Source organism: Diabrotica undecimpunctata, chromosome 1 (assembly GCF_040954645.1).
Source record: "Diabrotica undecimpunctata isolate CICGRU chromosome 1, icDiaUnde3, whole genome shotgun sequence".
Taxonomy (NCBI): domain Eukaryota; kingdom Metazoa; phylum Arthropoda; class Insecta; order Coleoptera; family Chrysomelidae; genus Diabrotica; species Diabrotica undecimpunctata.
The window spans coordinates 15,816,981-15,839,929 of NC_092803.1; the positions used below are offsets into that span (position 1 = coordinate 15,816,981).

Sequence of the window (22,949 nt, forward strand, 5' to 3'; positions counted from 1 at the left end):
TTAAATATAATTGTAACGATAAGACTACCAAAGTGAATTGAAGTACTATTGTAAAAATAATACCTCAATCAACTATGGGAGCTTATCGTCTATACCTTGCCTAGCTCAGTATCTCAAGGGTGAGTTCGTCTTGTCTTAAACTAGGGATTGAACCTGAGTTCTCAGCTGATAGCAAATAAGACAAATTTTAACTAAACATATTTATTTAAAAGAATAAAAAAAAAAAAACATTAATTAACCCTACCAAAGCTTAGCAGTTAATAAATGCTACTTATTGCTTCGATGGGCTGCTTGTGTGTTCTAGCTGTTAGGTCCTCCAATTAGAAGTTGTGGCTTCTGGAGAGTTGCAGTCACATGTGGCTGTATGTCCTGATTAGTTGTTAAAATCCAATATGGCCAATCAATTTGATCTCGTCAATAAATCCAAATAACCTAATAAAGTTTTGATATGCCAATAAACTAAAATATAAGGAACAACTTTCATTAGAAACACATCAAAAAGAAAGGTTTAACTTCCTTGCCATCCTACAAAATTACACTTAAACAATAAATAGCGTATGGCAAGGATAAAATGAAATATGATTGTTACTACTTAGTTAAATTCTGTTAAAGAGTCCTAATGCATATATTATCAGAAAAAAAAATGTGCTTTCGAAAGAAAGTAAGGTTACAAATATTAGAAATGCGGTCAGAATTATAGAATAAATATGACAATGAAAGTACTTACCCCAAGAGAATTTGTAGAGCATAAAAATGAGTCTTATAATAATTTTTACCTTCTTTTATAAAGTTCAAAAAGAGGCAAAAAATAATCCCATCACAGAAAAGTTGTTTTGACAGAAAGTGGGAGACTAAATGAAGTTAGCACAGATGTCATAGGATGTTGCTATAGATATCATGAAACTAGCTTGTCTGTCAACACGGAACAGAATAGTCTGCCGGACAAAAAGTGAGAGGGCGAATATTTATTCTACGGGACAGAAAGAGAGAAAATAAAGACAGAGGAAGAAAAGAAAAAACAGAGGGCGCCAACTACTTTTAAAATAAAAAATAGTAAAAATTAAACTGAAGATAAAGAAATTAATAAATTAATAGAGACATTAAAATGAAATAATTATTTAAATATAAATTATTAGAGATGTGACAAACGGCAAACGGCAAACGGCAAACGGCACACGGCAAACAAAGTCTAACCGGAAAGCGTGGTAGCTTCTAAGAACACTTGGAAGTGATAAACTAGCGATATAACAATCCCATGATATCAATTCCAATAACATTGCATCACATATAGTTGCCTTCACCAGAGAAGCATGCGATAAAAAATTTAGCACAGTCATAAAAAGGAACTTCAAAAGTTAAAGACCTGTGTGGCCTTCATTGGCCTAATGGCTTGCTAAATGGTCTGGAAAGATGGTCTAAGATATAAGCTCCTCAAAATAATTTCCTGCAAAGCGACCGCTCGACTCTTAAATAATATGCTGGGTAGTCGAAACTTTCGTGTAAGCAAACGGAGAACACTAAATAACGGCCTCCCACAGGGCTCCTTACTTACATAGCTAATATTTAGTATGTATAAAGCTGATATGCCTTCTTCTAGATTAAAAAAATTTGGGTATGCCGACTACTGGGCAGTTGCAAATCAACACTCTTCGATCCAAAACCCCGAGGATAACCTAACATATGATCTTCTCTTAAACAACAAGATAACCCACATATATCCTAAAGTGTACAATGACCTGGACGTCTCTCTGGATAGACCAACCTCGTTTAATAAACACCTGGAGAATACCGCCGTAAAGCTAAGAACCCAAAACAATTTCGTACAGAAGATCTGCGGGATAACCATAGGCATCATCAGCAGGTACACTTCGGTGCTCAGCTCATGGACTTATATACTCCACGGTTGAATACTGTTGTCCTATATGACTGAATAGCGCTTACATAAAAAATATAGATACACAGCTTAACATCACCGTGCTTATAATATTTGCAACGATCAAGTCTACACCAACAGAATCACTGCTGTCACTTAGTCACTGCTGAGTGGCTAATCTGCGTCGTTAAACACCTCTGCGTATATATAGTTGAATCAACACATGTCAAATTGTTTGTTATTTATTTCGTCAAAACTTTTAGCGAATTTTTATCAAAAAATCATCTACAGATGAGGCCTATGTCGGATTTGGGACGATATAGATTCAGGTAGATCTAAGAGTATCTAATATATCCCGAAAAAGTCACTGTTTGTTGTAATAGACAATGATTATTAATTTCTTTTGGCCTGAATTGAATCATATGGATAAAGCTGAATGAAATGTCATTTCAGTCGACAGTCAGAATTTAAACGATGTATTATATAATTGTATTAAGTTTAGTTTACTTTATACTTTAGTTTCCCGAAGTAAATATTCGATAAAATCTCTCTCTTCAGTCCTGACTCTCCGAAGGGAGTACATAGTTCATCGTAATATGGTGTATTGTCTGTCTCCAAAGATCTCTGTTTCTGGACATTTCTTTTAACTCATGTATAGGTCTTTTGCATATTCCTGATTCATCTTGATAGAGAGCCGTTTGCTGATCTTTAGTCCAGTTAAAATTGAATTTGTCTGGTGATCGGTCCACGAAATTTATAGCGATCTTCTTCTTCAAGAGAACATTTCAGTGACGTCGATCGTTCTTTATTCCGGTTATCGTAGGGTCCAAGATTCAGATACGTATATCAGCATTGGAAATATTCAGGAGTTGATCAGCCTTATTTTTAGAGTTCGTGAAATTTAAGAGTCCTTTCATATGTTGGCCATCTACATCATTCCTACGGCAACTTTTGCTAGATCACATCTACGTTTTATTTTTTCCTGTAGTACCCTGTGTTTGTGTTAAATGATCCCAAAATATAAGTATGAGCTCACAACTTTAAACCGTCAATCGTGGTTATGTGTGAATGATTGTTGTAGTTGTTGTAGTCTATTTAATTTCATAACCTTTGTCTTTGATATGTGTAACGGAAGACCAAATATTGACTTTCGTTTTCAACCAGTTGTATAGGATCAGTTACCTCTTCTTTACTATTTTGTATTAATCTTTATATGCAAAATGTAGGTTGTTTATTTTTCGGCCATTTATTGAGTTGCCCTTTTGCCCATCCTTCAAGCGCTCTTCTTATAATATGCTCCCCATATATATTAAATAATTTTGGAGACAGTATACATCCTTGTCTGACGACTTGTTTTGGATGGAATTCGTTTAAGAGTGTGTCAAGCACTTTAACTCTTTCAGTATTGTGTTCGTATAGTTAAGTTATAAGCGAAAAGAAATGTTGTGGTATGCCTACTTCTTTTTAGTATCTGCATTAAGTGTTGCTATTTGACCCTGTCGAACGCTTTGGGATAATCTATAAAAGAAATGTATAGCGGGATATTGAGTTGCCTAGGTATTTCTGTTATATGCCTTATGTTCAGAAGGTGTTCTCGATTAGCTCTAAATTTTGTTTACCCAGTTTTCTCTTGGGGTATTTCTCTTCGTAGCAAAGTTTTCAGACTTTTTATATGATTATATGTAACATTATCTTGCATGCATGTGAAATAAGAGAAATAGTTCTGTAATTGTCGCATTTTTGAAAGCTGCCTTTTTTATGTATTTACGTTATTGTAGATTTTGTCTAGTCATCAGGTCATCTTGGTTAAAGAACCTCAGAATCTGGTTCAATACAACATCTGTGCAGCTTTTCCGCGCTGCTGCAGATAAGATAAAGATTGCCATGATGATCGCCAACATTCGTAACGGATAGGCACATCAAGAAGAAGATCAGGTCATTGCTTGGAATGCCATATTTTGTTACAAAACAAGTGAAGCAATTTTAGTCTGTTTTTTTTTTCTGTATCTTTGAGCATTTCTGGTGTTATCATATTTGGACATAGTGCTTTGTTATACTTGAGTTTACTGATCGCCAGTCTTGTTTCTATTTTGAGTATATTAGGTCCTCCTTCGATTTCTACAGGGGTTTGGTAAACAAATTTTTAGTGTTAATCATCTTTATATAGATCCCAGCCATATATTCTCCATATCTCTGGTGTATCTTCTCTGTTGGTTCTCAGGGTTCCTGTGTAGTCTTTCACGGCTCAAGATCTGGCTTTCTCTTGTTATGTAGCGTATTTTTCTAAATAGTTCTCTCGGCTGATTGTTTTGATCGTGATTATTGTGATAGTATTGTTATTCATCAGCCTTGCATCTTCGTTTCATTTCTTTGTTGAGATTTCTTAAACTAAATTTTTTCCTTTCACTATGTACACAACTATGACTTTGATTAGAGAAAATAAATGTATCCAAATATTGCCAGTATAGAGAAAATATTGTTTAATTAACAAGATATTTTTTGACACGTTCTTCAATCAAAGTGTCTCTATTGCTGAACTTTGTTGAGGAAGAAGTCATAAAAGCTAAAGAAAAAGTAATTAACCAGTATTTGCATTTAAAAAATATTTTTATTTAAAAAACAAATTAACAAATTGTATTGTAAGCATCACTTTTATAATCTCTCTTTAATTTACATGCCAAACATCTCAGACTTGATTCCAGCCTGAAAATAAAAAAATGCGTTAATTAGACTAAAATATTATTTATACAAAACTATACGTTGATTACAAATTTTTTACACGATTTACAAAAACAAAAACACGAAAGAATTAAAAGCTATTATTTTTCTTTACAATTGTTTCAGTAGGAAGTAACCTATTTAATTTAAAATTAAAAATAAATATTAAAATTTTAATTATATAGAAGCATTTCAACTACTCATGAGAAGCATCAACATTCTTACTAAGGTCCTCAGCTGAGGCCCTCCCTTTCTCTGCAGCTGAATACTGCCTACCAATATAGTTTAATAATGATCGTCTAAAAATTGCTAATTGCTGATAATGACATAATGGCTTTCAGTAGTTACACTTTTCTTCCTCTACATGCTGACTCGTTATCATCATCATCATCATTGCGTAGTAAATTATATCAAGATTCAATAATATTCATAAAATACATATACATATACAATATATACTTCATACTACCATGTGAATAGATAGGTATCCAAAATATTCAAAGAACGATAGCCTGAAGAAAGTTCCTGAGATATTTCCTTGGGTTTGACACAAGTCAAGAATGTTGGAATATACTATACTATAATACTCGTAACATTTATTAACTATAACATAAATTAGACGTAGGTACATAAAAAACTTGTTTTTTTTTGTTTTTATTTTTTCATATGGCTAATCCTTTCCCGATATGGGATTTTGATTCGTTGTCCCCGTTTATGCATTTGAAAAATATTTTCCTAACTCTATAAATCGAGATAAATAATTAATAAATGCTATAATGTACACCATGCAGATTAAAAAGAGATAGGTAAAGACTACATATAAAATAAGTAGGTAGGTATATCATTTTCACTAGACCGAAGTCCCAGGGACACACAGGGTATGCTGAAATGTAAATTCGGATGTAAAACAGGTAGTAGCAAACTTTGCATCAATGATAAAATGAAGTATGACTCCTGAATGTAGTATTGAAATATACGAAAGAACTGTTAGAAACCAAATTTGGTACCTACCGCTTTTCCTTCAGTCACTGCACACGCTCCCACATTGACAGCTGTCACACAAGGGTCATCGACAATAAGTTCTGAAAGAATAAGAAGCGTGAAATATAACTTTTGTAATATTTCTACAGTATAAAATACTAATATTTATTCTACAGTATAAAAATGATTTAATCTAGTATATTACCTTTTTTTCCTTGGCAAGTTGTGAACACTTTCATCAACTTTTCGTATAATTCTGCATCACTTTCTTTAATCTTTTCCATGAGCTTCAAAGTTTCGTCGGGGTTCATGGATCCGTCTTCATTTTGCTGAAAATTGCAATATATTAATTAACGCCAGTTGATGATGTGTCATTGAGATGCGTGTTTACAAAAAAACAATGTTTTTGAATGTTTAACTTACGATTTTGAATGCTTTGTAGACACAGGAAACCATGCACTTTCCTTCGTGACTTTCTGGAATTTGGTGGGCCATTATTTGGCCAACATCGTCTGTAAAAATTTATTATATTAGACTGAGAAATAAGTTATTTCAATAGAGTTAAAATACATGTCCATTTTTTGTTACGACAAATCTGAATAGACGTTAGTGTCTAGATTTATTACCCAATTAGATTATTCCAGTAGTTCGAAACCTTACGGTCAACTTCGACGATGTTTGGTTTCAACCTGTATGCTTCTGATTTCAATGGCGGTTTGTTCAAACATTTAATGGACAGTGGAAGTGTGACGTCACAACTGTCAATTACTTTCCAAACAAAAGTTGAAATGTCCAACCTCAAGACTTTTTAATTTCTATAAAGTTAACATTTTGCTTCCTCTGCTGCTTTTTCTTTTAAGTATAGTGTTTTTTACGATAATACCATCATAATTCAGTGTTCCATTTCTATGAAATATAGTTTAAAAGTTTAAATTAAAGACATTCTAACCTTACTTTATTGATACATGCATTTTATTGCTATTTTTATAAAACAACATGCTTTATTATTTACACAACCTTGTAAAATTGTTGTAGTAACTATTAGAATACTTAGATATTGCAAAAAGCGGAAAGATTCTGTAAAAAAAATGAAAAAATAACGAAAAATACAAATTATCCACACTAAACAAGGTTTGTTTGGAAAGTGAAACTGACATATGTCAATAAAATCTACGTCATCACTTCCACGGTCCATTGGTTAGAGATTTTTTAAAATGCCTTTAATTTTAGTTTAATTATTTAGAATAATTTTTTAGTCGGTTTTTTCTTATAAAAATAATATTTAATGTTTTGTTAATGTTAAGTTAGTTATTGTTTTATTTCCAAGCTACCACAGCAAAAAATCTACAATAATAATTGCATTTAAAACTCGAATATAAGTGTTCGAGTTTTTCTTAAGGTTTACCCTCGGAAAGTTTTATCGGCGACAAAATAATTTTATGCAAAGAACTACACGCTCCTCGTCGATGTCTGCTACACATAAATTCCTTAAATCCATGTTCTTTGTTAACTAATTGAGGAGGTGTCAATCAAAATCAATCATGTCCACCTTAAGAAGTTTTAGGGAAATCGCAAAAAACGTATTAGTAAATAACCTTACATGAAAAATCGGATAAATTAGCATATATCATTTTATTTATTGAAATTAACTGACTATTAGTAAATATTTCAAATCTGAAGGTATAAATAAACCTGTAAATACATTTTAAAAAAAGGACATGTTCTTATTTGATTGGACTTCATGGACGTTGATAGAAGGGGTTGATAAAAAAACTCTTAGACTACTTAAAATATCTATTGTATTGTTACAAAAAATATCTTGAAAAATGGCTAACATTTACCAACGACACTTTAGACAAAATATAAATGTTTAAATGTGTAGTCCAATGTCAGGTTCTAGACAATCACAGGATTCGTCCACTTCGTCAGCATTAATTTCGTCGTCCTGGACTTCCACTATTACGGTCTTATACCAAGATAAAAAGTCATGTTTCTGCCAGTCATCACCATACATTTTCACAAGTAACGTCTCCACGTCCTTCTTCTTAGCTGCTTTCACTATATTGCTCAGTGGAAGTGACTCTACAGGAGTTGAGAACGACCTTGCAGAATGCCAGCCATTTTTTTGAGGCTTGTTGTAGGTTTCAAAATCACTTTCAAACCTAAAATTCTGTGCCGATTTCACTTTGATAACAGTAAGTTCTTGTCCATTGCGGTTGACAGCTTTCTCTTTCCTCACAAAAATCCTCTTGTTTTCAGATATCATTTCAATGTTTTTAAATCGTGTAGCCAAACTTTTAGCATCAATCAATCCCCAATCCTCTCCAAGTTTCCGTACTTCTCCAACAGAACTATATACATTGTAGTACTCTTCCTTTGTTGCAATGGTAGGCTGCTTCCTGAGTAACTTTTCAACCCTTCCGAACACCCGATCAGCGGGGAGGAAGCTATGCCCGCGAACAGGGTATGTTAGAACAATCTCCTCTAAAGCATTTTGCACTGATCCTAAGTAATACACTAATGTGTGAACAACGGCATTGTTTTTGTTTTGACCGGCACATCCATCACAGAACAGATTCAGTCTTGTTACATTTGAAAAATTAGTGGAGTTCAAGAAATTTATAAGTGCAGATGAAACTTCGGTCGCACCCCTTCCTGCAAGTTCTTCAGTCCATACGTAAAATATGGGGTTTTGTGCGTTTGGTGCTACAATGCAAAAAGAGTAAAAACTTAATTGTCTTTTGTAGAACGCGTCTTGAATAGGAGTTTTGGGAAGTGCTTGAATTTGCTGGAGATCAAAACAGAAAGTAACCTCATTTTCTTTGTTTTCCTTTAAGATCCCATAAAAAGCATTAGCTCTTAATCTGTGTATTCTTTTCTCCATCATAAATTGGTTGACCACTACCAAGTCTTTCACAGCTTTAGCCTTCTCAATTTTCAGCTGAAGATCTATTTTATTGCATGTACTGCAAACGTCAGAAGCTGGTGATGAAAATCCGATATTTAATTCATTGAAAACTCTCCTAAACATAGATTTCTTAACTTTAAGATTATCAAGTACAGAATCATTGTATATTAGCCACAACTTCTTAATGTTTAAGTCTGCACCAAGATAAATCCTTTTCGATTTTTTTCGATTATAGTGGCTTTCTTTTCCTCTTAAATTTCTCAAAAAAAGGCGGACTGATTCCTTGTTCGCAGCAGATTTGTGACTCTTCCTATCGCCACCCCTCTGATCCTTAACAGCCTTTCCCTCTTTCACCTTTTTAGAAATATTAGTCAATCTTGTTCCCTTCACCATGGTAATATGCATGAAAAGTTTCCTACACACAGGTATAACTTTACCGGTTGATGAAAGTATAGAATATTGTACACTAAAACTTTTAGCCTTTGATTTTTCAGAGGTAGGCCTAGGCCTTCGTCGCTTTATGTTACGTTGATTTATCCAACTGGGAATGGTGTTATCTTGCGTGTTTTTGTCAGGTATTTTGTAGAGGATATTTCAAACAAAAATAGCATCTATAGGCCTAACTAATGCACATTTCATACCTTTGTTCATGTGTTTACATGGAACAAACACACGACATCCCACTGGAGTACTGTATCGCTTAAGCTTGGCTCTAGTTTTTTTATCCACAGTCTTTTTATTTTTACGAGATCCTTCATTGGCATCGCCCACTCTCACTAAGTTTTCTTCATCCATGGAAAATTTCAATTTTATTTAATAAAAACTACTATAATAATATTAAAATTAAACCACAGTGCAATACAAACTCAATACTCGCTATCGACATAACCTAGAGGGAAAACACAGACAATGTGCTGACATGGTCAAATCACGTGACCAAATCGGGGCACTCCTATTAGCTGAATGGACATGTGGTGGTATGATTGAAACCAACTGTGGACATGATTTCATTTGATTTGGGAACCTAATATTGTGTATTCATTTTAAACAGGACATGATTTTTTTTAACCGAAACCGAAAACACCATAGAATAGGATTCACTCTTTATATTATAAAACAGCTGCTAACTCATTTTTTGATTTTTATGGACATGATTGATTTTGATTGACACCTCCTCAATTAAGTAATTGATAGAATCAATTAGAAAATAACAATTACATGGCTACTTTACTTAAGTTTTTTTTGGGACAATATTAATTTTCATTCTACAATGAACTGTAGTGGAAAACATACTTTCGTCATTGAATACTTGATTTATTTTTGTACAAAAATCTAAACTATCGATATTTTAAATATAATAAATGTTTGACATTAAAGAATTACTCACCGCTCGTTGCGTGCGTTTCTTCCATACACTTTTCTCCAAATTTGGTAACTTTTTCCATAAATGCAGCGACTATTTTGGGATCAAGCTAAAAAGCATAAATTAAATTGTATTATTGGAACCTTTAATACGTAAACAAGGTAGTATGGAATATATTTTTTCCGTCAAATAAATGTAAATGCAAATGAAGATGGAGCCTTCGATCGCTATTATCGCCAGATGCGAAATTCGCGCAGTGTTGGTTTCTGCACATACGATGACCTTTATATAACATATAAAGCCATTAGCAAGAGAGGAGACTACATATCGACTGGTCCAACGAAGACTGTAGTAACTCAAATTTTCCACTTTTTGAGTTACGAGCGCAAAACAATAAAACATGATATCTTCCCCAGGAAAGAATCGTATCTCAGTAAACGTAGTTATGCAAGCAATATTACGTGTAAGAGTTTTATAGTATCTCCGATTTATGAAAAACAACCGTAGAAAATCATCGTATCTTGAGTTACAATAGTCTTCGTTGTTATCTGAGGCGATAGCATAGGTATCGTAACATGAGTTACTACGGTATTCTGCGTTAGTTTAAGGTTATGTTCAAAAGTTTAGTTTTGTTATAATTGCCATAATGTGTTCCAGAAGTGAGTTAATATTGGAATTAGCTGAGAAAGCGTATAAAAACACTGAAACGGATATTTCTTATCGTTCTTTTGAAGGTAAATTTATAATAAACTTTATTTAAAATAATAACAGCAAAGTAAAAACCTACTTATTTTTTAAGGTAAACATATTGCTGAAAGTATTGTAGAAGAAAGCAAATACAAAAAGGCGAATGAGGATCCTGGTGACCACGAGACTGATATTAATCCTGAATGTTCTACAGGTTGGTTTAAATTCCGCATGAAAAAATATTACGTAGGCATTTACCTCATTTTTGTTTAATTTTAGTAAGCTTAGAAGAGAATGAAGCCAATAGGAATGAAAATGAAATAATTGAGAGGGAAAGCGATGAGGAACCATTTCATGCAGACTCTGATACTGACCCAGATTACATTCCGACAGAAGACAAAAACATCCCTGAAGTAATAATTGAACCTAATAAGAATATAACTGAAGCAACCACAAATAGAAAGAGAAGAAGCAGAGGCAATATAGAGAGAGTAAGTAGGAAAAGAATTAGAGACGTTAGTAAGTGGGCGGATGAAAAATCTAAAACAAGTATAAACCTGGGACTTGAACATGAAAATCGAAAAGGTATTCAAATTAAAGGAAGACAGATGGGTGCACCATGCGCAAACACATGTAGACTAAAATGTGCTACCAAAATAGCTAAAGAAGATAGAGACCTTTTTTTCAATGAATTTTGGAAGTTAAAAGATCATACAAGAAAGTGGGATTTTATTGCTCGTCATGTGAGACAGGTTGCCAAAAAACAAGTAACTATTACTGCAGAACAACGGTCTCGAAGAAATTACTCTCGAGAATATTACTTCTACATTCGCAATGAAAAACAACGTGTTTGCAAAACTATGTTTTTGGAAACCCTTAACGTTTCAGAAACTTGGATCACTACAGCATTAAGGAAACTGAAAGATGGTGGATCATTAGAGGAAGATAAACGTGGAAAGCACACTAACAGACCACATTAACTATCACCAGAACTTATAGACAACGTAAAAAATCACATAAATCAGTTTCCTGTAGTACCTTCCCATTATACCCGTAAGAATACGATGAAGATGTACCTTGAAGAAGGGCTAACTATCAAGAAAATGTACCGATTGTACAACGAGCATTGCGAAAAAAATAACATCACTACAGCTGCCACGTCACGCTAGTATAGAGATATTTTCAATGAACAGTTCAATATTGGGTTCTTTAAACCAAAAAAGGACCAGTGTACTGTTTGTTCTGTTTTTAATATGGCTAGTGATGCTGAAAAAGCAAAATTGCTCGAACAATATGAGTCCCATATGAAAAACAAAGAAGTTATCAGAAACTTAAAAGACATAGACAAACAGCTTGCACTAGATGATAAGAGCTTGTGTGTGGCTTGCTTTGACCTTCAAAAGGTTTTAGCTACCCCTTTGTCTAACGTAAGTGATTTTTACTACAAAAGCAAATACTCTACATATATTTTTACAGTTTATGATGTTGGAAATAATCAGGGTTACTGCTATGTATGACACGAGCAGGTGGCTAAAAGAGGTCCTAATGAAATTGCCAGTTGCCTCTGGAAATTTTTAGATCTCAAGGCACAACAAAGTGTTAAAACGATAATATTCTACTCAGACAACTGTGGGGGACAAAATAGAAATCGTTTTGTGTTTTCGATGTTTGCTTTTGCTGCTGCTCATTTTCATATTGATATTGTTCACAGATTTCTGGAAAAAGGCCACACTCAGAACGAGGGTGACAGTATGCATGCTGTTATCGAAAATGCAAAGAAAAGGCAATCGGTTGTATATGTGCCAGAACAGTGGGTTACATTAATTAGAATGGCTAAAACTACAGGAAGAGTTTATGATGTTACGGAAATGTCCCAAGATAATTTTTTTAATTTTAAAAAACTGACTGATACCGAGAATTGGAAACTTGACAACGAAAAGAAATCAATAAAAGTTAGCAAAATACGAGAAATAAAATTTTCGCATGAACACCAAAATTCTATAATGTTTAAATACGAATTCGATGATGGTTTTAGAGGTTGTGACATAAAATTAAATCGAAAATGCAGAGGACGGCCTTCCACTACTATCAAATTTCCACCGAAACTGTATGATGCACCATTACCAATTGAAGAAAAAAAGCTAAAAGGATTACTGTGGCTGTGTAATACCGGCAAAATACCCACAATGTACCATGGATTTTATAAAAATCTTAATTCAAAGAGTTATGTACCTCCTAAAGTCGAGCTCGAAGTTGATTCAGTTGAGAGCGAAGAAGAGTCGGATGAGGAAAATTGAATTAAAATATAAAACTGCAAATTATATCAGTAGCTTCTTCAAAATGTAGCATTTTATATAAATAAAGTTAAGAAACAAATAATTCTGGTATTTATTACTTTAAAAATATCTCCATCGAAAACTATAGTAACTCATTCAAAAGTCACTTATGACCATTTCTGTCTTAAATCTGTTTTACCCTTGTAAGATCATTATTAAAAGTATCACTTAATGCTATAAAAACATCCATTTAATAGATTAATGAATTTTGGTAAAAGTGTAAATACATTTTTATAATTATCTCAATTACATAAAAAATGAGTTACTACAGTCTTCGTTGGACCAGTCGATATGTTCAATCTGGAACTCGCTAGTTTCTCTCTTTCGCATTGGGTATGTATATTACCATAGAAAAATAATTAGCGAGTAGACTATATAAAACTCTATTTAAAAACAAGTTAAACCAAAAGACAAATATACATAAACATACATACATTCAAATATAATGAAATATAAAGAGCTACAAATTTAAATATTCGTATGTGATACGAAATCGATACGATAACCAATATTTTATTCATAATTAAAATGAGTTTACAAAAGGTAAACAAATTTCCATAAAAACACAGCTGTTTTGAAAACCAAACATTACGGGACGAATTGTGGATATTTGTATCACACAAACCAAACCGCCCGTCTACAAAAGAAATTGTGAGTAGGTATACTAAAATATGATACGACAGAACAATGACTTTAACAGCTGACTGATATTGACATTCATCGTTAGTTAATGGAAGTTTATGGGGAAAAGTGCATATGTGTTCAACGTGTTTGTAAGTGGTGCAGAGAATCCAGTGAAGGCAAAAAGGAAATTCACGATAAAGATCGAAGCGAAGGCTTTCAGTTTCAGACTAAATTGCCAAAAAATAGCACGCATATTGCTTAGAGATCAGTGGTTTATTATTAACGACCTTGCTTTTGATTGTTAAGAGATTTTGGCTAGACTGTTGTGCCCCCACCCTCGACAGTTCGAACCTAGCACCAAGTGATTATCACTTATTCCCAAAATGAAAGTAACATTTGGGTGTCTTACTCTGCAGTACTGATGATGAAGTCAAGGAAGAGCTTACTTGATTCCTCAATTGTTTGGCGGTAGAATTCTGTAACATGGGTATAGAAAAGTGGAATCATCGTCTACAAAATTGTTTGGATAGAAACAGCAATTATGTAGAATAATAGCGTAAGCTTTACGTTTTAAAATGATGTATAATACTAACAAAAAAAAATAAAGCTGTCTCTTATTAAAATTCATGGGAACCGTATTTTACGAATGGCCTTCGTATAATAAGTATAAGTATTCTAACCTGAAGTCTTCCGCGAAGAACGGTGTATATATTTAGAGCTAAGTGCAATATGAGTTGCAAGATAATTCGGATGGAATTCCCCAGATTAAGAGACTGGGCCGATATCAAGCACAGAATGACTGTACTCTTAAAGATACTTTAGTAAATGATATATATATATATATATATATATATATATATATATATATATATATATATATATATAGATGTAGCCAGGTACGTATTTCAATTTTGAGTTTTTAACGATTGGTAAATAAAATTTTTAGCATAATTTTGTGTACCTATTTAAATTTAATCAGTTAATTGCATTTGTACTTGAAATTCAGAATTACACGTTTCTAGGTACGTAAAGCCAGTGTTTATAAGAAATTAGAAAATTTCTTGGAATTTTATTCAGGTATAAGGATAATGTTTACTTCATATCAAATTATCACTAAATGGGCTTTTGTGTGAAGAAAGTTTATTTGAAAAGAACTTCATTTTCCTTTTGTCGTTCATTTAGAACAGAAGTAAGTGTAATAACTATAAATATGAGAGATATAGAAATGATTAGTGATGATGTCCTGTATATTCCTGCCACTATTTCAGGAAGTGTAGTCGAGTCTGAACCTGAAAAACGTTCTGGTTATATTCATCTAAGACACGATGCAAAATGCAAATCGTGCTTAAAGTTTACAACGGTAAACAACGGTTACAAAAATACTCTTTAGTTAACCCTACTAATAACGGGTGAATTTTAAAACGAACAGTAGCAGGTGGAGCGACTTCTCGCCTTAGTAGTTTAATTAATCTTACCATTTATTTAACTCTTTATTGTCTGTATAATTTTGTTTAGTACCAAATCAACAAATTAAAAATCAAAGACACAAGACAGTCACATTCAGAAACTCACCAAATAAACAGGTAATTTTAGCAGTTATATCAGCTATCAGACGTACTTAGGGCTAATTGCACCTTACAAATTTTTAGAGAGACAATCCCAACTAGAAAGTGATGCTTCGAAGAATCTAGACAAAAATATGCTAATAGGGGAATTATAAAAGTTCCCACTGTGTAATAGCAAGAATGGAATTTCAAAGATAAAGGAAACACATTACAATCAACTGCTAATATATAAAGAATGCGACTGCACATCATGGCAAGTAATTAATACAGTCATTAGTAACAATTTTTCAAAACTTTCGTCTAAACTGATAAAATCAGATTTGTAGAACGTGAAAACTCGATACCACGTGGGGCGACTTCTCGCCCCACATACATTTCCGCGAAATCCGACGAGAATATTTAATTTTCTGTTCCAGGTATTTTGGGTTTTACTACTTCTTTGTGCTCTTAATACATCAACTATCAATGTCCTAAACCGTCAAAGCGATTGATTAAACTTAATTACAGATATTAATAAAAACGTTAGACCTGGAGCGAGAATTCGCCCCAGCCGGTATTAGGAAGGTTAATCATATTTACCGATTAATTAATTCATAAAAAACACAGAATTCCGAGCAGAATTCTTTAAAAATTTAAATTACATATGTTTTCTTAGGTCTTCTTTCGACGACGGTTAAATCAGAAGCGACCATAAAAACGGTTTTTTTTGACAGAAGTATCATGATCCACCGTGTACGAACTTATAAAAGGCGGTCCAGTGTTGTGAAAAAAAAGAAAGGATTCTGGTGTCCATTGAGTATTACCGAATTTTCATTTATCAGCTATACGGGAAACAATATATCATATGTATTCAGTGAATAACTTACCAACTTTAAATAAACTTTTGAGTGAATTAAGAAACAAAGAAATAATCCCTGAGTGTCATTAATCTACTTTTTGGAGGTTTTTAAAATCTAATGGTTTTATGTTTAAAATAGTGAATAAAGCAGGCAATTATGGAATCCAGCCGTTTAATAAAGTGGAGGTTTGATTATTTGGAGAGTCCAAGGTCTTTTAGAAGTGTAGGGAAGAACTTGTATTTTTTGGATGAAATTTGGTTCGACACCCACGATATAGTTACAAACTGTTGGACCGATGGTAGTAAAAATTGCGTCATCAATGTTCCTCCCTCTAGAGGGAAGAGAATTTTTATTTTACATTGTGGGGGAGAATCAGGATCGGTAGAAGATGCTTTATTACTCTCTGCTAAGAGTGTAAGTGATTGTCGCTTAGATTATTATCAAGATATGGACAGTACTTTGTTTGAAAAGTGGTTTGAGCAGCAATTACTGCCTAAATTAAAAAGAAATAGCGTTATTATTTTGTATAATCATTGTAGACTAAAGAGTAAAATTCCAATCACTAATTCAAACAAAGCTGAAATTCAAGAATTTTTATCAAAACATGAAATATATTTTATGGATTCTTACACAAAAAACAATTTGTAGAACTATTCAAAATAGTTAAATGAGAAAAAAATTATGTTATCGACAGGCTAGCTGAGAATTATGGCCATAAAGTATTAAGATTACCTCCTTACTATTGTGTAATGAATCCAATAGAATTATTGGGGTCTCAATTAAAAAGTAATGTGAGGAAAAACAATAATTCTCCTAATAAATCATTTTCGACTGTTGTAGATTTAATTAAAACCGAATGTAATAATATTACAGCAGATAATTGGAAAAAATGTATAGAGCATGTCAAAAAACTAGAAGAAAAATACTTACAGTTCGAAAACATTATAATAGAGAAGTTATACATTTAAACGATAGCGATTATAGTGATATATATATATATATATATATATATATATATATATATATATATATATATATATATATATATATATATATATATATATATATATATATATATATCGGTTTCAAAACGTCTTGCGTCGTTGTCCGATGCCTAATTTCCACGAATTTCTATCATTCCATTGTTCTTCGGTCAAGTCTCGGGAGCTCATTGCCTTTGTTATTCCCTCCTTCCATGTTCTTTTTGGTCTTCCTCGTTTCTTACGATTTGGTGGTATCCATTTCATGGCGATTTTTGGTAGTCTTGTTTCTGGCATTCTTTGAACATGGCCATACCATATAAGTTGTTTCCTTTCTATGTCTGTTGCCAGTGAACCATCTACCCCCATCCGATTCCTTATTTCATCGTTTCTAATTCTGTCTGCCCTAGATATTCGAAGTGATCGTCTAAATACATCCATTTCTGTTGCTTCGAGTTTTCTTTTATTGCTTTCTGTTAGTTTCCATGTCTCTGTACCATAGGTTAAGCTGGTTTTTATGAGAGATTCATATATATTGTATTTTCGTCTTTTACCAATTTCTGAGCTCCAAAGAACTCCGTTAAGGCATCAAATTGTTCTACGGGCCTGGGTTATTCGTTTTCTAATTTCCCTGTTGTCTGTGCCTGTGGTGTCGAAATCAATTCCTAGGTAGGTATATTCAGTGCAGAATGCAATTTCGGTTGTGTCCATCTGAATGTTGGATAGTTCTGCGCCTATTGGGAGATATTTTGTTTTTTGTGTATTGAGTTCTAAACCCCACTTTTTGTATTCTTCCTGTAGTTTTCTGGCCATATATGTCAGGTCTTCTTTATCGTTGGCTATAAGGACTTGATCGTCTGCAAACTGTAGGGTATATAGGCAAGTTTCTCCCAGGTCAATGCCCATTCCTCTGCACTTTCTCTTCCACTGATACAGTGCTTACGCCACGTAGATTTTAAACAATGTGGGGGATATGCAACACCCCTGCCGGAGTCCTTGTTTACAGGAAATTTTTTTGAAAGTCTATTTCCAATTTTTATTCCCGACGTTGATCCTTCATAAAGCTGTTTAAGGGCGTTAATTACTGTGTGGTTAATGTTTGTTTCCTGCAAAACTTTCCATAGCTTTTTAGCGGGTACAGTATCATAGGCCTTCTGAAGGTCTATAAATATAAGGTGGGTTTCTTGGTTGGTACTTGATCTTTTTTCTATTATTTGTTTCAAAACAAACACATTATCGGTGCAGCTCCTTCCCGCTCTAAAGCCAGATTGTTCCTCTTCTTCTTGTTCCTTATATTCTTGTTCGATAATGTCTCGAAGTATCCTTCCGTATAGGCGACTTAAGGTACTGGTTACTGATATACCTCGATAGTTTGAGCAGTCCAGTTTACTTCCCTTCTTATGTATAGATGATATGAAGGATACTTTCCACTCATGCGGGATTGGTGCACCGTTTAGATATTGGTTTATACACCAGGTTAATCGTTCAAACAGTTTGTTAGTGCCGCATTTGATTAGTTCTGCTGGAATTCCCTCCGGACCTGCAGCTCGACCATTTTTTAGTAGTTGTATCGTTTTTATGACAGTCCTCTCATCGATGTTTATCGTTTCTCCCTGTATGTGTATTTCAGTTGGAGACATTTCTCTATATTCCTCTCTGTTTTCTGTTAATACATTTTCGTAATGTCGGATCCAGTTCTCTGTTGTTATTAATTGTATGTTTGTTTCTCTTTTTTCATTTGATTTAACTTTTGTCAGGAATTTCCACGTCTCTGAGCATTTTCTACCTCCCATATATGTGTCTATCTCTTTGCATTTTTTGTCCCACATTTCTCGTTTAGCTGTGTTTACTAGTTGTCGTGTTCTTCTTTTAATATCTTTGTATTCTTCTCTATCCAACTCCTGTTTTGTGTTTAGCCATTTGTGGTATGCTTTTTTCTTCCGAAGTACTAGTTCTTTAATTTCTTGATTCCACCAAAGTTTTTTACTAGCGGAATTAGTTTTTAGTCCAATGGCCTCCTCTGCTGCTTCTTTGATGCTACTCGTTATGTTTTCGTTTGTTCTACTGACTGGTCTTCTATATTATGTAGCAACTTTTCGTCTAATCTGTGCTGGTATAGGTTTCTTGTGTTTTCGTTGATAAGGCTGTTTAAGTTATATCGTTTGTTCGTTATCACTTCTGTTTGATTATAGTGATTATAGTGATACCGATTTAAATGTAGACGATAGTTAAGTTTAAAATTTTTTTTTGTATTTTTTCACTATGTCAAATACTTATATATATTTTATTCTAAAAATATTACTTATATGTATTTTTCTTTTACTTTGTGGGATTGCCGTAATTTTGATAAAATGTATCAGTATATAAGTCCGACCCTGTATACAATTATACCCAGAAGATTAAATCTGAAATATCTTGCAACGAACAGTATCAATAAGTAAACACAGAAATGTTTAATATTCCTGTTGTTAAATATTCTCAAATTTCATTACTTGCGATTTCCATAAATTTTCCAGAGATACTAACGTAACCTTTTCGTCATTTGCGGTATATTTGCTGACGTGTTAAGTTAATTGTGTAGGTAAATATATCAACAATTATATTTATTTATTTCTGCTATTTATGCTGGTTCAAAGAAAAGAATTATTGTTTTGCAAATAAGAATAAATTAACAAAAATAATTATAGACATTTAATTATTATTCGGTCTTCGCACGAAAAAATTGACGTCGAGAAAAGTATTATTTACATTCAAATTATTTTTCCATATAAAATGTTATTAGAACATATCTGGTGTGTGTTTCCTTTTGCAAAAATTACATTGAACTAAATAAAACATTTTATTTTAATTGCTAAGTATTAATTACGAAGCATAATTATCAAAACGTATCACATACATCACGTAATATAGCAGTCTACTTACAAATAAATGTTTGTATAAGGTAAAAATATATGTCGTTACTAATTATTAATGTAGCTTTACACACAAGAATATCACACCTGGCAAATTAAAATGAGCTTATTCTACGGAAGTAACCGTAACAAAAGTAACCAAAACAAACTTTGAACGGGGTTATTACAAAATGAGTAGAATACCAGATTTCTAATACACCGCGACGTATAAGCCCAAGTTATGCACGCCTGATCAACAAACTATTTGCTTCCAAAGAGATCGATCCTCGATTCTCTTTCGACATCTTCGATCCAGTGAAAGTGGGTTCATCTTTAAAGTGTTTTAATTCTTGGTGTTCCCCGGTAGAGTTTATTCACTGACCGTTTTTGTGGCATTCTTTCCAATTTAGCCTGGCCTTTATCTCCGTTACTCAATCAGTTTGTTATTACTTCTTATACGACACACCCATTATTCACGAACGGCTCTGTACATCTCTCTTAAACTAAATTATCTTAAAAAAGACATCTCAATATAATCCTTATCCTCAGTCATAATCCCTTTTAGGGATGTGTGGACATAGTCAAATTGTTATATATATTTTTTTAAATTCTATTCCATCTTTCTCTACTGGGCTACAGCTTTCTCTACAGTGTCGTTTAACCATCAATTAATCAGTATTTTGGTATATATAATCCACCCAACGGCTTAGAGATCTTCCCTTAGGTCTTTTTCCTTCAACTGTGCCGTTAACAAGTTGACTGCCACAAAAAATGTTTAAAAAAGTCCATCATGGTGCCAAGTTGAAAAAAGTGCATCTGGCAACCAACTGAAATACTTCCATTACTAATATTTCACCAATTTCATTTATTAGTCTCAATTTTTGAAAAAATATGTCAGCGGTGGAATACGACCGCCAGGGCGTAGGCGACATACTTATTCCCGTGGTGCCAAGCGGTCGGTCGGGCGGTCGTTCTGTTCATGATGAGACTTGTCGAGTATTATTCTGCTGAGTGGTTGTTTTGACCAATATTTTATCAGTAGAGGTTTGGTTGTTAGTAAGACAAGTAAGTTGATTGTGCTCGTGTTATTTTTAGAGTTAGAGATAATAGTAAAAACAATTATTATTTCTTGAAATAAAATGGGAAGTCGCGGTAAAATGATGGTTGGTATGGTTTTGGAAAGTAATGAACGTTCAGGTAATATATAATTTTTATATTTTCATATCATATGTTCATATCATATTTTCAGATGTAAATAATTGCATAGGATTACTGTTTGAAGTACGTACCTACACAATAAGCAAGATAATATTCTGAAAAATACACTTTTATTTATTAGTAGAGTAGAACCTCAGGCTGTAATGGGATACAATGAGGCAAAGTCCTCAATTTACCAGTCAGACCAGATGGCAAGTTATAATTCACCTCTACGAAAGTCACTGAAATGGTACAGGAAGCTCGCTGTGGAATTTCTTCTTGGTACACCACTCGTAAATTCTCACATTATTTTCAACCAACTAGCCGATAAAAAGATGAAAATAACTGAATTTAGAGAGCATGTAATAAAGTCGCTCTTAACTTATGAAGACAACATTCAGTCATAGAATGATTCCGAAAGGGAACAACAACAAATACGAACTACAAGGAGATCGATGCAAACTCATACTTTGGTGAAAACGGAAGGACCATATGATAAAATGAAAAAATACTGTAAAGGTTGTTATAAAGAGAAGATTCGGGGAAACATAACAAAAAATCGGGTCAAAAAAGCAGTAACCTATTGTGACAGTTGTGAAGGTCAACTACACCTTTGTTTAGATTGTTTCACACTCCAGATAACCGATAATTTTTAATTTCTTTCATGTTCTTATTTAACTTTTGTATGTCTTTTAGTTTGTAATCGATATTTTTTACAATTTTATATTTTTTACTCGAAATAAAGATATGTCAACATTTCGATATCATTTCAGTCCCCCCTATTCAGCCAAAATTAAAACTGATACGTACATGCGACGACTGTATGCCACGGCGGTCGAATACTGCAATAAATCCGCTTCTCTACACGACCTCTGGCAAAACAGGAACTATATCACAGACCGTATCAAATCGGTCGTATACGACCCACGTGGCATGAAGTACTTATGGAATTTTCGGTCGTATACGACCGCCTGGCAGTCAACCTGTTAAATATCAGTCTTTCCACCGTACATGTTCTCCTAGTAATGTGTCCAAAATACTGAAATTATCTCTATTATATTTGTTTAAGTCGTCTATCTTTTACTTTGCGTTTCTCTAGTATTGATTCATTGGTTTGATGTTTAATTAGAATATTCTTAACAAGCGGCGCTATAGTTAAAAGCCCCATGAAACCGAATCCGAAACGTAAATCCTTTTCAGGGATACTGTTTCGGATGCATATGGGAAAAATATGTGGTTTTACTAGTCTTGATTTTGAGTACACTATTATGGTCCAGTTTTTCCAATATTAGTAAGCCTTCTACGTATCTCTCCATCCCATCGTCCTTCGTTTTGTATAAGAGTTCCTAGGTATTCATTATTTACTACTTCGAGGCCGCCAATGTCTTTAATGTGTTGAAGATTGTTCTATGCAATGCCTACTATCATGAGTCTTGTCTTACTTCTATGTAGGTGTAGCCCATACTTTTTGCTTCTCCTCTCCGGACGTCCCATTATATTTTCCATTTCTTCTTGTTTTGAAGTTGTTATTAATGTGTCATCGACATTTATGCAAGTTTTTTGTGTCCTCCAACTATATCCATATATTCGCTGTAGATACTACACAGAGTTGAAAACTGTGCATTTAATATTTTCGTATAGACGTCTTATCAGTTGAATTAAGTGATGAGGTGTCCCCAAATGCGCTAGTATTGACCATAGAAACTGCTATTTTACTTTATGTATGGTCTTTGTGTAATTCACGTCATAGCATATAAGCATAGGGATGTTAAATTCATTCAAGTTTTTTCGATTAGCTGTCTAACATTTACGATATGTTATCTTGTGTCTTTTCCTGGAACAAATCACGTTTGTTCTTCTGATATTTGGGGCAATAAAAAAGCTTTTAGTCTTTCATGTATAACATGATGTAGAACCTTACTGGCGTGTGACGGTAAGGGTACCGTTCTGTAATTTTTACAGTCTAGTTGAATTTCTTTGAGTTTTT

General features: G+C 33.4%; 1 protein-coding gene across 1 annotated transcript in view; it reads right to left on the minus strand.

Annotated features, from left to right (window-relative positions):
• Positions 1–4,461: 4,461 nt before the first annotated feature.
• LOC140445288 (uncharacterized) overlaps positions 4,462–22,949 on the minus strand; it is a 47,228-nt gene continuing 28,740 nt past the window's right edge. Inside the window, exons 2-6 of the mRNA XM_072537221.1 lie at positions 9,868–9,952; positions 5,996–6,084; positions 5,778–5,901; positions 5,603–5,673; positions 4,462–4,576 (exon numbers count right to left, since the gene is read on the minus strand). Of these exons, the coding sequence (XP_072393322.1) occupies positions 4,544–4,576; positions 5,603–5,673; positions 5,778–5,901; positions 5,996–6,084; positions 9,868–9,952 (402 nt within the window). The 3' untranslated portion in view covers positions 4,462–4,543. The remainder of the gene's footprint in view (positions 4,577–5,602; positions 5,674–5,777; positions 5,902–5,995; positions 6,085–9,867; positions 9,953–22,949) is intronic.